General features: G+C 41.6%; 1 protein-coding gene across 3 annotated transcripts in view; it reads right to left on the reverse strand.

The window, feature by feature from the left end:
* The window catches only part of trps1 (trichorhinophalangeal syndrome I), a 181,082-nt gene that overhangs the window by 94,658 nt on the left and 67,954 nt on the right, over window positions 1-18,470 (reverse strand). For all 3 annotated transcript variants that reach the window (XM_052470060.1, XM_052470059.1, XM_052470058.1), the window contains one exon: window positions 10,107-10,779. In XM_052470060.1, coding sequence (XP_052326020.1) covers window positions 10,107-10,779 — 673 coding nt within the window. The remainder of the gene's footprint in view (window positions 1-10,106; window positions 10,780-18,470) is intronic.

The raw sequence follows: 18,470 nt of genomic DNA on the forward strand, positions 1-18,470 counted from the left end.
GAGAAACTTCTCCACACGTATTGGGAAGTTGTTACGCTAGGTAGCTGCTGTGCACATTCAGCTGTTGTGGAGAACAGCTTGTTCTTGTTTGTATGTTTGCTTAACCCACCCATCTCTCTACCCAATCCTCTTACTGCTGTTCTCTCTTTCCCTCTCTTCTCTCATTCTTCTTCTCTTTCTCTCGTCAGCACAGGAGAAGTGGAGAGCAGAGGAGGCCTACTTGCCCACTCCTCTTCCTCATGCCATCCTCCATCCATCCCTCCAAACCCGCAAGCAGCTAAGGGAAAGCCATCAGCTTCAATGACTCAGGATCAGACAGACAAAATGGCTCCGGAAGAAATGGCAGCAGTTTTCCGGGCATCCAACCAATTGCGCTAATATCTGGGTTTTTTCGCGTTATTTGTTACATATTTTGTCAATAATGTTTCTGCAACCGTAAATTATGGCAAAAAATAGCTTCTGGATATCAGGACAGCGATCACTCACCTCGGATTAGACAAAGAGTTTTTCTTTAACAAGCAAGACACAGAAGATATTCTCAAAACACCCGACAGGGCCAACATCCCTGTTATTTGCAAGAGGAAGCGAAGAAGGTACAGAGGACAAAGAGCCGGATGCCTGGTCAGGACCCGGAAAAAGCGAGTGGGAAAGCTGCCGTTACCGTCAATACTACTCGCCAACATGCAATCATTGGACAATAAACTAGACGAGGTACGATCACAAATATCCTACCAACGGGACATCCAAAACTGTAATATCCTATGTTTAACGGAATCGTGGCTGAATGACGACATGGATATTCAGCTAGCGGGATATACGCTGCACCGGCAAGATAGAACAGACGAGTGGGGGGGGGGCGGTCTGTGCATATTTGTAAACAACAACTGGTGTACGAAATCTAAGGAAGTCTCTAGATTTTTCTCACCTGAAGTAGAGTATATTGTGATAAATTGCAGGCCACACTACTTGCCTAGAGAGTTTTCAGCTATACTTTTTGTGGCTGTTAATTTACCACCACAGACAGATTCTGGCACTAAAACCGCACTCAGTCACCTGTATAAGGAAATAAGCAAACAGGAAACCACTCACGCATAGTTCCTAGTGGCCGCAGACATTAATGCAGGGAAACTTAAATCAGTTCTACCAAATTTCCATCAACATGTTAAATGTGCAACCAGAGGGGGGAAAAATTATAGATCACCTGTACTCCACACACAGAGACGTGTACAAAGCTCTCCCTCGCCCTCCAGTTGGTAAATCCGACCACAACGCTATCCTCCTAATTCCTGCTTATAAGCAAAAATTAAAGCAGGAAGTACCAGTTACTCAGTCTATAAAAAAGTGGTCAGATGAAGCAGATGCTAAACTACAGGACTGTTTTGCTATCACAGACTGGAACATGTTCCGGGATTCTTCCGATGGCATTGAGGAGTACACCACATCAGTCACTGGCTTTATCAATAAGTGCATCGAGGACGTCGTCCCCACAGTGGCTGTACGTACATACCCCAACCAGAAGCCATGGATTACAGGCCACATTCGCACTGAGCAAAAGGGTAGAGCTGCCGCTTTCAAGGTGCGGAACTCTTACCCGGAAGATTACAAGAAATCCTGCTATGCCCTGTGACAAACCATGAAACAGGCAAAGCGTCAATACAGGGCTAAGATTGAATCAAACTACACCAGCTCTGACGCTCGTGTTATGTGGCAGGGCTTGCAAACTATTACAGACTACAAAGGGAAGCACAGTCGCGAGCTGCCCAGTGACACGAGCCTACCAGACGAGCTAAATCCTTTCTATGCTCGCTTCGAGGCAAACAACACTGAGGCATGCATGAGAGCATCAGCTGTTCCGGACGACTGTGTGATCACGCTCTCCTTAGCCGACGTGAGTAAGACCTTTAAACAGGTCAACATACACAAGGCTGCGGGGCCAGACGGATTACCAGGACGTGTGCTCCGGGCATGTCCTGACCAACTGACAGGTGTCTTCACTGACATTTTCAACATGTCCCTGATTGAGTCTGTAATACCAACATGTTTCAAGAAGACCACCATAGTCCTGTGCCCAATAACACAAAGGCAACCTGCCTAAATGACTACAGACCCGTAGCACTCACATCCGTAGCCATGAAGTGCTTTGAAAGGTTGGTCATGGCTCACATCAACACCATTATCCTAGAAACCCTAGACCCACTCCAATTTGCATACCGCCCAAACAGATCCACAGATGATGTAATCTCTATTGCACTCCACACTGCCCATTCCCACCTGGACAAAAGGAATACTTACGTGAGAATGCTATTCATTGACTACAGCTCAGCGTTCAACACCATAGTACCCTCAAAGCTCATCACTAAGCTAAGGATCCTGGGACTAAACACCTCCCTCTGCAACTGGATCCTGGACTTCCTGACGGGCTGCCCTCAGGTGTTGAGGGTAGGTACCAACACATCTGCCACGCTGATCCTCAACACTGGAGCTCCCCAAGGGTGCATGCTCAGTCCCCTCCTGTACTCCCTGTTCACCCACGACTGCATGGCCAGGCACGAATCCAACACCATCATTAAGTTTGCAGACGACACAACAGTGGTAGGCCTGATCACCGACAGTGACGAGACAGCCTATAGGGAGGAAGACAGAAAACTGTCCGGGTGGTGCAAGAATAAGAACCTATCCCGCAATGTAACCAAGACGAAGGAGATGATTGAGGACTACAGGAAAAGGAGGATGGAGCACACCCCCATTCTCCTCGACGGGGCTGTAGTACTAAGGAGGATAGTGTGTACGGCCCAGTACATCACTGGGGCTAAGCTGCCTGCCATCCAGGACCTCTACACCAGGCGGTGTCAGAGGATGGCCCTAAAAATGGTCAAAGACCCCAGCCTCCCCAGTCATAGACTGTTCTCTCTACTACCGCATAGCAAGCGGTACCGGAGCACCAAGTCTAGGACAAAAAGGCTTCTCAACAGTTTTTACCCCAAAGTCATAAGACTCCTGAACAGGTAATCAAATGGCTACTAGAGGTCGACCGATTATGATTTTTCAACGCCGATACAGATTATTGGAGGACCAAATTAAGCCGATACCGATTAATCAACCAATTTTTTTAACAATGTATTTGTAATAATGACAATTACAGCAATACTGAATGAACACTTAATATAATACATCAATAAAATAAATTTAGCCTCAAATAAATAATTAAACATGTTCAATTTGGTTTAAATAATGCAAAAACAAAGTGAAGAAAGTAAAAGTGCAATATGTGCCATGTAAGAAAGCTAACATTTAAGTTACTTGCTCAGAACATGAGAACATGAGTCTTCAATATTGCCAGGTAAGAAGTTTAAGGTTGTAGTTATTATAGGAATTATAAGACTATTTCCCTCTATACCATTTGTATTTCATTAACCTTTGACTATTGGATGTCCTTATAGGTACTTTAGTATGCTTGTATGCTCAGTCAGATTATATGCAATGCAGGACACGCTAGTTAAACTAGTAATATCGTCAACCATGTGTAATTAACTAGTGATTATGATTGATTGATTGTTTTTATAAGATAAGTTTAATGCTAGCTGGCAATTTACCTTGGCTTACCGATTGTTATGAAAACTTGAAATCGGCCCTAATTAATCGGTCATTCCGATTAATCGGTCGACCTCTAACCTCAATCAGCCTGATTAACCGGTGTCTGTATGTAGCCTCGCTACTTTTATAGCCTCACTACTGTATATAGCCTGTCTTTTTACTCTTGTTTTATTTCTTTACCTATAAATTGTTCACCTAATACCTTTTTTGCACTATTGGTTAGAGCCTGTAAGTAAGCATTTCACTGTAAGGTGAAATGCCTGTTGTATTCAGCGCACGTGACAAATAAACTTTGATTTGATATTGGATGACATGGTAACTCCCTGTCCCACTCTCCTCTGTCAAAAAAAGGGAAATATATACAAACACCAGGTTGTTTGTGCCTACAAAATCCCTCTGTACTTATATGCTGGCAGATATTTAGTTCTTCAGAAACAACCCCCTCAGCAACAGCAGCATCCCCTCTGCCCTTCTTCCTCCTGAGTCTCTGCTGAGTGCGTACTCCAACTCCCCAACTCCCATCAAACACCCTTAACCCAGACACCACTCCTCTCAGGTCATCTACGTGACCAGGGGTCAAATTGGAGCCCCAGGTGATTAATATGGCTTCACCTTATCACACACACAACCCTCTCTATCTGCCTATTGAAGCCCTGTCTCTGTCTGAAGGAATTATTGGTGTTAGAAGAACGACGTCAGTCTTTGCCTATGCCACTGGGATATCGAGAGAATCTAAGAACAGAACTGAATCAAATAAGCTGTGTGAAGGAATGGCCCATGGCAGCATCGGAGGGGGTTGGATCAAAAACATTCCGAGCGTGTCCTTGACAGACAAGCACTACTTTAATGCTATCCTCTACCTCCAAGGTGTTGAAGAGAGATTTTATAGAAGTCAGAGGGATATTTCAACCCTAGAGACCAATACAGGTGGGCCTATTAACTCGTTTTGAGAAGTTTTGAGATGTGTGATGTTTCAGCCAGTCTGCAGGACTCAAAACTTGATTTCGAAATATCTGATTTGAGCTGTGGAAATCTTTAATAGTACAAAATAGTTTCATGAATGTATTTGTCATGTTGTAAAACTTGAGAAAGTAAGCTTTTGTCGTCACACACAAGCACACATTACACGCTTGCATTGATCTGTTGGTGGGTTAAATCGCTAAACACCTGTTAGCAATAGACAGATGAAGCACCGTGCCACTGTGAAGTTCCAGCTTCCACTCAGCCACTGTGAAGTTCCAGCTTCCACTCAGCCACTGTGAAGCTCCAGCTTCCGCTCAGCCACTGTGAAGTTCCAGCTTCCACTCAGCCACTGTGAAGTTCCAGCTTCCACTCAGCCACTGTGAAGTTCCAGCTTCCACTCAGCCACTGTGAAGCTCCAGCTTCCGCTCAGCCACTGTGAAGTTCCAGCTTCCACTCAGCCACTGTGAAGCTCCAGCTTCCGCTCAGCCACTGTGAAGTTCCAGCTTCCACTCAGCCACTGTGAAGCTCCAGCTTCCGCTCAGCCACTGTGAAGTTCCAGCTTCCACTCAGCCACTGTGAAGTTCCAGCTTCCACTCAGCCACTTTAGTGGATACTGGCACAGCCCTTAAGAAGAGAGAAAGCCTGCGGGGCAGTGACTGCCATGAAGGCCAGAGGAGACTGGAGAAGGCCACACTTTGAACACAGTCATAATAGCTTAAGGTTGCACTGACTGGCAAGTCATGTGAGAAATCAATTGACAACTCTAATAGGAGCTCTGCAACCATCAGTACTGTTGTACTGTCACTGATTGTTGCTACTATAAATCATCATAAACCATCATAAACCCTGCTCCTGCTTTGAACCAGAGAATTTGTCATTGTGGTCGAAAAGAACAGACAGACTGACAGACAGACATTCCATCACTTTCCTGTTAGCTATAATCAGGACCACCAGAGAAGAATTGGTCATTATGGCCCAGCAAAGCAACTGTGATAAATGATCTAGCTTAGTGATGAAAGTTCTGATTTCATATGGATAAGATTATAATTAATGGCAATAAATTATGTCATTGGACATGCAGGTGTTAATTTTCGCCAATCAAAATCCCCCCTCCTCTCCAGTGTCATGAATAAAATCTATACTTTTTTGACTAATATCGAGACACACAGCAAGATAAGCAAACTTAGGGATGACATCTCAGCAACAAACGCTGACACTACACATCCAAGTATATCGGACCAAATTATGAAAGACAAGAATTGTACTTTTGAATGCCGTAAAGTCAGTGTGGAAGAGGTGAAAAAATGATTGATGTCTACCAACAATGACAAGCCACCGGGATCTGACAATCTGGATGGAAAATGATTGATGATAATAGCAGACAATATTGACACTCCTATTTGCCACATCTTCAATTTAAGCCTACTAGAGAGTGCGTGCCCTCAGGCCTGGAGGGAAGCTAAAGTCATTCCGCCACCCAAGAACAGTAAAGCCGCCTTTACTGGCTCAAATAGCCGACCAATCAGCCTGTTACCAACCCTTAGTAAACTTCTGGAAAAAATAGTGTTTGACCAAATACAATGCTATTTCACAGTAAACAAATTGGCAATAGAAGTTCAGCATGCTTGCTTATAGGGAAGGACACTCAACAAGCACAGCACTTACACAAATGACTGAGAGAAACTGATGGTAAAATTATTGTGGGGGCTGTCTTGTTAGACTTCAGTGCAGCTTTTGACATTATCTATCATAGTCTGCTGATGGAAAAATGTATGTGTTATGGCTTTACACCCCCTGCTATAATGTGGATAAAGAGTTACTTGTCTAACAGAACATAGAGGGTGTTCATTAATGGAAGCATCTCAAATATAATCCAGTTAGAATCAGGAATTCCCCAGGGTACCTGTTTAGGCCCCTTGCTTTTTAATTTTTACTAACAACATGCCACTGACTTTGAGTAAAGCCAGAGTGTCTATGTATGCGGATGACTCAACACTATACACGTCAACTACTATAGCGACTGAAATGACTGCAACATTCAGCAAAGAGCTGCAGTAAGTTTCAGAGTGGGTGGCAAGGAATAAGTTAGCCCTAAATATTTCTAAAACTAAAAGCATTGAATTTTTAAAAGGATTGAATTTGGAATAAAACTCTCACTAAACCCTAAACCTCAACTAAACCTTGTAATAAATAATGTAGAAATTCAACAAGTTGAGATGACTAAAATCCTTGGAGTTACACTAGATTCTAAACTGTCATGGTCAAAACATATTGATGCAGTAGTAGCTAAGATGGGGAGAAGTATGTCTATAATAAAGTGATGATCTGCCTTCTTAACAGCACCATCAACAAGGCAGGCCCTACAGGCCCTAGTTTTTGTCACACCTTGACTACTGTTCAGTTGTGTGGTCAGGTGCCACAAAAAAGGACTTAGTAAAATTGCAATTTGCTCAGAACAGGGCACCACGGCTGGCCCTTGGATGTACATAGAGAGCACATATTAATAATATACATGTCAATCTCTCCTGGTTCAAAGTGGAGGAGAGATTGACTTTATCACTACTTTTATTTATGAGAAGTATTGACATGTTGAATGCACCGAGCTGTCTGTCTAAACTACTGGCACACAGCACGTACACCCATGCATACCCCACAATGCATGCCACAAGAGGTCTCTTCACAGTCCCCAACTTCAGAACAGACTACGTGAGGCACGGAGTAGTACATACAGCAATGACTACATGGAACTCTATTCCACATCAAGTACCTGACACAAGCAGTAAAATTTGATTTAAAAAACAGATACAAAAACACCTTATGGAACAGCAGGGACTGTGAAGCAACACAAACATTGGCACAGACACATGCATACACACACACACGATAACATACGCATTATACATACACATTAATTTAGTACTGTAGAGATGGTAGCGGTGGAGTAAGGGCCTGAGGGCACACAGTATGTTGTGAGATCTGTGAATGTATTGTAATGTTTTGTAAACTGTATAAACTGCCTTAATTTTGCTGGACGCCAGGAAGAGTAGCTGCTGCTTTGGGGATCCATAATAAACAAAAATACAAATACAAACCCATGTCACAGATTTAAACCTGAGAATATGAGTGGGATTTGAGAAAGTGAAGTACTAAACTGTGTGAGGCTAAGTACAAACCTGGTTTCTCAGGTTATTTTGGCTTTAAGAACACCTCTCTTTGCTTTGCCCCATGTTATAATTCTAGGTGATGACTCATAAGCTAAGTCATGGTAACTGAAAAAACATTGTGACGATCAACGCTAAAAACCTCAGAGCCCTTCTGAGACCCATTAAGCCCTGAGCTGTCCCAAAACATTCTGATTCAACATTTCCTGAAGACTATGGTCTAATCTCCGCCCCCGCCCCAATCCTTTCACACACTGCGTTGACACGCCTTGGATAATGACTTAACCGCGCTGCTCAGCCGTGCCACGCCCTAGCCTGGCGTCTGCCAACACAGCCAGGGCTGCCAATGTCTCCCCAACCCAGAACTGTCCACAAAGAGAACGAAGAAAAAGAGAAATGCCAAAGACAACGGAGATAGACTAAGAGAGACTGAATAACGCACAAAAGCACATTATTCAAATCCACACAGCCCAGTTCTAATGTTGAGAGACAAAATCAGCTTCTTTTTTTTTTAACGAATGTGTTACATAAGACAATGATGGAGTTTGGATGGAGAGCTCGTAGGAAGTGCTGCTGTCCCCGTGGGCAGCTGACAGTTTCTCAATGTTCTGTGTCAAAGGGGTTGAATGAAACGTGGGTGAAGCACAGCAGATGGGAGCCAGAGATGATGTCAGAGCTTTGTGGGATAACCCGCCACCACCTCCCACCTCCCCCTGTTAAGTCCAGCCCTGCTTCAGTTCAAAGTAAACACTAGACATAACATATGCAGAACATGTCATGAAGCCGTTGAATCCACACTGAAATATATACAATTGCCTGACCTTGGAGAGAAGATATTTCGATTGGAGACCAATTTTATTTCAATGTCAGATGGCAGTAGTGGTGAAGGCTTCGGAAGAATTACATTAAAGGCCTCTTTGTGAGGCAATTGTCTTCTTCTAATGGTGAATTCTAAGGCAGTCTGTTCCTGCCACGCCATGTCTCTCCACACCTTTATAACTACAGACAAGCCCCAAAAATAGTCTGCACCGTCAGTCTTATCTCTGACTTTAAACCCAGTTTTGTAGATATTTATGAAACTCACTAAGCATGACTGAATGGGGCCTGCAGACATTTTGTGGCAAATATCCCGATGCTGAAGCCTCCACTGCACTGTACAGTATAAACACAGAACACGCACACACACATACACATACACACACACATACACACACTTATACACACACACATACACACACACACATGCCAGATACTGCTGTTAATCTTTGTAATCAGTGTGATCTCTTCTCTCTGACAGTGTGTGAGGTGCGGGCTGATGACTCAAAGTTTTCTCTGCTGTCAAGTCTCCAAATCATTGTGAAGAGGCCTTCAAGATGGCCGCTGTGTTGATATATGTTATTTATTAACCTGTACACTATGTGCTGATGTCCGCTGAAAGGCATGATTGACAGCCTGGGAATCAAACGGCGATGTCGGATCCAAAAAGCCAAAGACCCGTTGGGAGTGCCAGAATGAGTGAGAACATTAACTCCAAAGTCAAATGAACCAGCGAGACAGATTCAATGCAAACCGCACTGAGTCAATCAAGTCTTAATGTGAGATTCTTATCTCTGAATTAAAAGCGGCTGCATACAGAAAGGAAGGCCTCTATTGACAAAAAGCCAGACATTTGTTTTCTCTCCGCTTCTTCATTGAACCATTGTTTTTAGTGGTGGTGTGTGTGTGTGTGTGTGTCCGCGCGCGCGTGTGTGTGTGTGTGTGTGTGTGTGTGTGTGTGTGTGTGTGTGTGTGTGTGTGTGTGTGTGTGTGTGTGTGTGTGTGTGTGTGTGTGTGTGTGTGTGTGTGTGTGTGTGTGTGCGTGTGTGTGCGTGTGTGTGAGAGAGATATAGCCATTGTCATGTCTGTAAGTCTCAGGGTGGCTGGAAACAATATCTCAATTAGACCGGTCGGAGCTCAGAGAGAGGGAGAACTAACCAGAGGCGGTTCATTCTGCTGTTCTGCTGGCTTGGTCTTACCTCATTAAGGCCGAGCAGGGGAGACAAACATCAGCTTTGGGGGATTGATAAACATGGTGGGAGACTAGAGCGAGACTCTAAGGATGAGAAGGATGTGAGGGATGAGAACATAACAGAGGCTCTCTGGTGTGGCACAACTTGGAGCACCACCATTCATCATTCAGGGACGATGGCTTCAAAATGGCTTCCGCCTTGGTTCTCTCTCTCTCTGCACTGCAGTGACCTCCAGCAGAGCACAGCAGCAGAACTTAGGCCATTAAAACACAGGAGAATAGTCCAAAATAGGCTGTTTTCATGAACAGATGGGTAGTGGAGTGAAAAAAAAAAACAAGAGAAAGGGTGAGGAAGGAGAGAGAGTGGAGAGTTTACTTACCCTTAGGAGCGACTGGGACTCCTCCTTGGCGGCCTTGCCTTCGGTGGGTGAGGAGTACTGCTGCACCAGATGCCCGGGCTTCTCGGCACCGCCCTGGGTCTGTCCTGACAGGAAAGCCTTGGTGTCGACCCCCCCCAGGCTGAACACCAGGCCTGGGGAGTCCCTGAGCACCGCTGACCCCCCCTTCTGCTGGTGGTGCTGTTGCTCCTGAGTGGCGGCCACAGCATTGAGTAGATGCAGGGCGCCCTGGGGATACTGGGCCGGACTACCCCTCAGTATGTCCCCGGCCCGCTCCTTAGGCACCCATACTAGGCCTGCTGCGTGGGATTGGGCCTGGGCCTCTCTGGCCTCCACCCATCCCTTGGGGCCCTGGGTGTCCTTCTCGTCCAGGGCCTCACTCTTCACCCCTCCCTCGGCACCTGGCCCTGCCTCAGCGGCGCGACCCTCCGGGGGAACCAGACTGTAGAGCTTGAGGTCGCCCTTGCTCTCCTCCTTGATGCTGAGGGTGGAGGGGGTGGTGGCGGAGCAGCCGTTGGTGGTGGCGGAGGAAGCGGAGGGATGAGAGGAGGCGGAGGAATCCTGACAGTGGGCCGTGTTGAAGTGATCCAGAAGTGATGAGGTGTCAGAGGCCGTAAAGCTGCAGTGGCGGCACCGGCAGCAGCCGTGGACTCTCCTACAGGCGGAAGACAATGGAAGGGTTAATGAAGGAGGGAGGGAGAGTCTACAGGGACAGACATGGAGGGAGGTAGACAATATCAGAGGATGAATAGTGTGCCTGTCTTGACCACGAGAAAGCATACATCGACAGGCAGTGAGAAATATCATCAGGAAATGAATACCAGCGCAACCTTGGTCAACATGAGTGTATGTTTTTTAATCAAAACATTATGGGTTCAATCAATTTCAATTGAATGAATCTCACTGGCTAACTCTATCTCGCACTCATCTCACAAGCATTCTCCAACCTCCGACCATCATATACTGTATCAAATTAACCAATAATTATGATACACCACATGGAAACTTCAGCTAAATAACCAGTTGGGTTTTGCTCAGAACCACAATGAACCATCACAGCAGGTTCAAAATGCTTTCATTTCCTGTTAACGTAGCCATGTCTCCACAGAGATGTCCAATGCATGGATGTCCAAATAAATAAACACAACTTCCTCGCCCACTCCTGTTTATTTTACCAGCATCAACAAGAGTGCTAGGAGTGTGGCCATTCATCCATAGCCTCAACTTTTCAGACTTATAAGCACGCACGTCTCCAAAAGGCATAGTGATCAAAGGGCAGTTACATTATGAATAACTAACTACATTGTTGAAAAAAGGCATAGTGACCAAAGGGCAGTTACATTATGAATAACTAACTACATTGTTGAAAAAAGGCAGTGACCAAAGGGCAGTTACATTATGAATAACTAACTACATTGTTGAAAAAAGGCAGTGACCAAAGGGCAGTTACATTATGAATAACTAACTACATTGTTGAAAAAAGGCATAGTGATCAAAGGGCAGTTACATTATGAATAACTAACTACATTGTTGAAAAAAGGCATAGTGATCAAAGGGCAGTTACATTATGAATAACTAACTACATTGTTGAAAAAAGGCATAGTGATCAAAGGGCAGTTACATTATGAATAACTAACTACATTGTTGAAAAAAGGCATAGTGACCAAAGGGCAGTTACATTATGAATAACTAACTACATTGTTGAAAAAAGGCATAGTGATCAAAGGGCAGTTACATTATGAATAACTAACTACATTGTTGAAAAAAGGCATAGTGATCAAAGGGCAGTTACATTATGAATAACTAACTACATTGTTGAAAAAAGGCAGTGACCAAAGGGCAGTTACATTATGAATAACTAACTACATTGTTGAAAAAAGGCATAGTGATCAAAGGGCAGTTACATTATGAATAACTAACTACATTGTTGAAAAAAGGCATAGTGACCAAAGGGCAGTTACATTATGAATAACTAACTACATTGTTGAAAAAAGGCATAGTGATCAAAGGGCAGTTACATTATGAATAACTAACTACATTGTTGAAAAAAGGCAGTGACCAAAGGGCAGTTACATTATGAATAACTAACTACATTGTTGAAAAAAGGCAGTGACCAAAGGGCAGTTACATTATGAATAACTAACTACATTGTTGAAAAAAGGCATAGTGATCAAAGGGCAGTTACATTATGAATAACTAACTACATTGTTGAAAAAAGGCATAGTGATCAAAGGGCAGTTACATTATGAATAACTAACTACATTGTTGAAAAAAGGCATAGTGATCAAAGGGCAGTTACATTATGAATAACTAACTACATTGTTGAAAAAAGGCAGTGACCAAAGGGCAGTTACATTATGAATAACTAACTACATTGTTGAAAAAAGGCAGTGACCAAAGGGCAGTTACATTATGAATAACTAACTACATTGTTGAAAAAAGGCATAGTGATCAAAGGGCAGTTACATTATGAATAACTAACTACATTGTTGAAAAAAGGCATAGTGATCAAAGGGCAGTTACATTATGAATAACTAACTACATTGTTGAAAAAAGGCAACGTCCTGTCAGCTTCTCTTTAACTCTACACTCTACAAAAAAAAAGGTGCTATCTTGAACCTAATAGGGTTCTTCGGCTTTCCCCATAGGATAACCCTTTGAAGAACACTTTTTGGTTTCAGGTAGAACCCTTTTGAGTTCCACCCTTTCCAAAATAGGGTTCTACCTGGAACTAAAAAGGGTTCTTCTATGGGGATAGCCGAAGAACTCTTTTGGAACCCTTTCTTCTAAAAGTTTAATCTAATTATGAAGCAAAAAATATTTAGAATTTCTTCCTCCCACCTACCTCCAACTGAAAGGCAAACAAAACAAATAAAAACAACAATAAAAAGTAATTGTTGTTGCATTTGGATTGCTGCATTCTAGGATTTAACACTCACAAATTGAATTTCATTCCAAAACAGTGCATTTGGAAAGTATTCAGACCCCTTGACTTTTTCCACATTTTGTTACAGCCTTATTCTAAAATGTATTAAATTGTTTATTTCTCCCATCAATCTACACACAATACCCATAATGACAAAGCAAAAACAGATTTTAAGAAATGTTTGCGAATTTATTAAATAATTAAATATCACATTTACATACAGTTGAAGTCGCTAGATTACATACACTTCGGTTGGAGTCATTAAAACTAGTTTTTCAACCACTCCACAAATGTCTTATTATTAGATTATTTCACTTGTAAATTACTGCATCACAATTCCAGTGGGTCAGAAGTTTACATATACTAAGTTGACTGTGCCTTTAAACCGCTTGGAAAATTCCAGAAAATTATGTCATGGCTTTAGAAGCTTCTGATAGGCTAATTGACATAAATTGAGTCAATTGGGGGTGTACCTGTGGATGTATTTCAAGACCTACCTTCAAACTCAGTGCCTCTTTGCTTGACATCATGGGAAATTTAAGAGAAATCAGCCAAGACCTCAGGAAAAAAATGGTAGACCTCCACAAGTCTGGTTCATCCTTGGGAGCAAAACACCTGAAGGTACCACATTGATCTGTACAAACAATAGTACATTAGTATAAACACCATGGGACCACGCAGACATCACACCCCTCAGGAAGGAGATGCATTCTGTCTCATAGAGATGAACGTACTTTGGTGCGAAAAGTGCAAATCTATCCCAGAACAGCAGCAAAGGACCTTGTGAAAATGCTGGAGGAAACCGGTACAAAAGTATCTATATCCACAGTAAAAACGAGTCCTACATTGACATAACCTGAAGGCCGCTCAGCATAGAAGATGTCACTGCTCCAAAATAGGCATAAAAAAGCCAGACTACAATTTGCAACTGCACATGGGGACAAAGATTGTACTTTTTGGGAAGCTTGATGACGGCTAACCGAAACGTTTGACCCAAGTTAAACAATTTAAAGGCAATGCTACCAAATTCTGTATTTTTTTCCCCTTTATTTAACTTGGCAAGTCAGTTAAGAACAAATTCTTATTTTCAATGACGGCCTAGGAACAATGGGTGAACTGCTTTGTTCAGGGGCAGAACGCTAGGGGATTCGATCTTGCAACATTTCAGTTACGAGTCCAACGCGCTAACCACTAGGCCATCTGCCGTCCCAAATATTAATTGAGTGTATGTAAACTTCTGACCCACTGGGAATTTGTTGAAATAAAAGATGAAATAAATCATTCTCTCTACTATTATTCTGACATTTCACATTCCTAAAATAAAGTGGTAATCCTAACTGACCTAACACAGGGAATATTTACGAGGATTAAATGTCAGGAATTGTGAAAAAGTGAGTTTAAATGTATTTGGCTAAGGTGTATGTAAACTTCCGACTTCAACTGTAAGTATTTAGACCCTTTACTCAGTACTTTGTTGAAGCAAATTTGGCAGCGATTACAGCCTTGAGTCTTCTTGGGTATGACCCTACAAGCTTGGCACACCTGTATTTGGGGAGTTTCACCCATTATTTTCTGTCTATACTCTCTAGCTCTGTCAGGTTAGATGGGGAGCGTTGCTGCATAACTATTTTCAGGTCTCTCCAGAGTTTTTAGGGTTCAAGTCCGGGCTCTGGCTGGACCACTCAAAGACATTCAGAGACTTGTCCTGAAGCCACTCCTGCGTTGTCTTGGCTGTGTGCTTAGAGTTGTTTTCCTGTTGCACGGTGAACCTTCGCCCACAGTCTGAGGTCCTGAGCACTCTGGAGCAGGTTTTCAACAAGGATCTCTCGTAGTTTGCTCCGTTCATCTTTGCCTTGATCCTGACTAGTCTCCCAGTCCGTGCCATTGAATAACATCCCCACAGCATGATGCTGCCACCTCCATGCTTCTCCGTAGGGATGGTGCCAAATTTCATACAGACACTTGGCAAAAGAGTTCTATCTTGGTTTCATCAGACCAGAGAATCATGTTTCTCATGGTCAAAGAGTATTTAGGGGCATTTTAGAAAACTCCAAGCAGGCTGTCATGTGCCTCTGTATAACGTAACAAAATTTGGAAAAGGTCAAGAGGTCTGAATTCTTTCAGGAGGCACCATTTTCTGAAATGTTGGTCAATTAGTTTTTATTGTTTAAAGAAATTATGAAAGAGAATGGTGTTTTTTCACTATGTAATCAGGAAATTTGGTTGTTCAATGACATACATGTATTTGTTTAAAATCTATCACTTGATGGTTTCAGTTTCTGAGACACAAATTATAATTTCTTTGGGCAAAATGCTATATACCTGCCGTACTTTCAGAAAAATAAGTAGTACTGCTAGGTTTTACACAGTCACATGTCACAAATAACTAAATGTTTTTTTTTAACATTACATTTTTTTACAAATTATACATTTGTGTCATCAATATACAGTACCAGTCTTTCTTTATTTTTACTATTTTCTCCATTGTAGAATAATACTGAAGACATCAAAACTATGAAATAACACATATGGAATCATGTAGTAAACAAAAAAGCACTTGAAGAAACTTTCAAAGTTCTTGAAATTTTCCGGCTTGACTTACCATCATGTCTAAAAGTAATGATCAACTGTAATTTCCCTTTACTTATTTGAGCTGTTCTTGACATAATATGGACTTAATATTTTACCAAATAGGGCTGTCTTCTGTATACCACCCCTACCTTGTCACAACACAACTGATTGGCTCAAACACATTAAGAAGGAAAGAAATTCCACAAATGAACTTCTAACAAGGCAAACCTGTTAATTGAAATGCATGACAGTTTACTACCTCATGAAGCTGGTTGAGAGAATGCCAAGAGTGTGCAAAGTTGTCATCAAGGCAATCTCCAATATAAAATATATTTTGATTTGTTTAACACTTTTTTGATTACTGCATGATTCCATGTGTGTTATTTAATAGTTTTTATGTCTTCACTATTATTATACAATGTAGAAAATAGTAAAAATAAAGAAAAACACTGGAATGAGTAGCCGTGTCCAAACGTTTGACAAGTACTGTGTATATATATATATATATATATAATTTATTTATATGATGAATAATTCAATAAGGTAATATGAGATCTGTTTGTAAAATGCTTACATTTTTGTCATTTAGCAGATGCTCTTATCTAGATCGACCTACCTATGCATTAATTTTAAGATAACGAGGTGAAACAACCACATATCACAGTCAAATATACAGGACACAAACATTCCATTCCAGTTAAACAATGGATATACAGCATTTAGTAAAAAATAAATTTAAAAAATAACAATTCATACACATCTAAAATCTATAAATAAAAAGTATGAGAACACTAAGGTTTTACACACACATGAAGGTACCCATAAGCCATCATTTCTGATGAAAAAACGTGTGTGTGTGTCTGTGTGTGTCACGATACCAGAATTCTGACTTCACGATACCAGGTTTAGCATCATGATACTTGATACAGAAATGATACCACGGCAAAAAAAGAGAGAAAGAAAGTGTATTAGTTAAGTCCCAGAATAACCACGGGGCTTCATTTTTTTAAACATTGAAAAATATTTTGAACTGGTAGAACAACTTAAATAAATACACTATTATTCTATTCTATAGTCAATTTTGTTCAAAAATAAAACACCATTTTAAATGACCAAATAATCGGTTGTTTTCAATCAAGCGCCACAGTACGTTCAATTTGGCTGCTGTGGGGCAAGGAGACCGCCAGCTCCACTAAAACTATTGACAACAATGTGCCATTTTCAAGGGATTGTTAAATAAATGCTATATCTAGTTGCTTTTCATATCATCACCTATTGAGCAAATGTCTGATTTTGTCTGATTATCTAGCGTGTCCTGCATTGCATATAATCGGTGCGGAGCGTATTCGCGAAAAAGGACTGTCTTGCTCCAATGTGTACCTAACCATAAACATCAATGCCTTTCTTAAAATCAATACACAGAAGTATATATTTTTAAACCTGCATATTTTGCTAAAATCAAGGTTAGCAGGCAATAATTAACCAGGTGAAATTGTGTCACTTCTCTTGCGTTCATTGCACGCAGAGTCAGTGTACATGCAACAGTTTGGGCTGCCTAATTTGCCAGAATTTTACGTAATTATGACATAACATTGAAGGTTGTGCAATGTAACAGGAATATTTAGACTTATGGATGCCACCCGTTTGATAAAATACAGAACGGTTCCGTACATCACTGAAAGAATAAACGTCTTGTTTTCAAGATGATAGTTTCCGGATTCGACCATATTAATGACCTAAGGCTCGTATTTCTGTGTGTTATCATGTTATAACTAAGTCTATGATTTGATAGAGAAGTCTGACTGAGCGTAGTCTGACTGGTAGGCACCAGCAGGCTCGTAAGCATTCATTCAAACAGCACTTTTGTGCATTTGCCAGCAGTTGTTTATGACTTCAGGACCATCAACTCCCGAGATTAGGCTGGTGTAACCGATGTGAAATGGCTAGCTAGTTAACGGGGTGCACGCTAATAGCGTTTCAAACATCACTCGCTCTGAGACTTGGAGTGGTTGTTCCCCTTGCTCTGCAAGGGCCGCGGCTTTTGTGGAGCGATAGGTAAAGCTGCTTTGAGGGTTGCTGTTGTTGATGTGTTTCTTGTTCGAGCCCAGGTAGAGGCGAGGAGAGGGACGGAAGCTATACTGTTACACTGGCAATACTAAAGTGCCTATAAGAACATCCAATAGTCAACGGTATATGAAATACAAATGGTAGAGAGAGAAATTGTCCTATAATTCATATAATAACTACAACCTGAAACTTCTTACCTCGGAATATTGAAGACTCCTGTTAAAAGGAAGCACCAGCTTTCATATGTTCTCATGTTCTGAGCAAGGAACTTAAACATGAGCTTTTTTACATGGCACATATTGCACTTTTACTTTCTTCTCCAACACTTTGTTTTTGCATTATTTAAACCAAATTGAACATGTTTCAATTATATTTGAGGCTAAATTGATTTTATTGATGTATTATATTAAGTTAAAATAAGTGTTCATTCAGTATTGTTGTAATTGTCATTATTACCATTTTTTTTTTTTTATTAAATCATCCGATTAATCGGTATGGGCTTTTTTTGGTCCTCCAATAGCAGTAACTGTAATTAAACACTCTTAAAAACAATTTTGAAAATGGGTTAGTGAAAAAATGGTTTGAGAAAAAATTACATTAGGTCTCTATGTTTAGCTAAATGTATGGGCCCATCAGCTGCTTGACAAGCAAAGCCCACAAAGGGTGGGAAATGAACCAAACCACTCATACTTGTCAGGTATAGTTCAAAAAATAATATATCGCTCAAATATCCAATTAATGGTGGCTAATATTGAGAGATATCGTGAGGCTACCCTACGTAT

The sequence above is a fragment of the Oncorhynchus keta genome, chromosome 19, assembly GCF_023373465.1.
Source record: "Oncorhynchus keta strain PuntledgeMale-10-30-2019 chromosome 19, Oket_V2, whole genome shotgun sequence".
In the NCBI taxonomy this organism is placed as follows: Eukaryota; Metazoa; Chordata; class Actinopteri; order Salmoniformes; family Salmonidae; genus Oncorhynchus; species Oncorhynchus keta.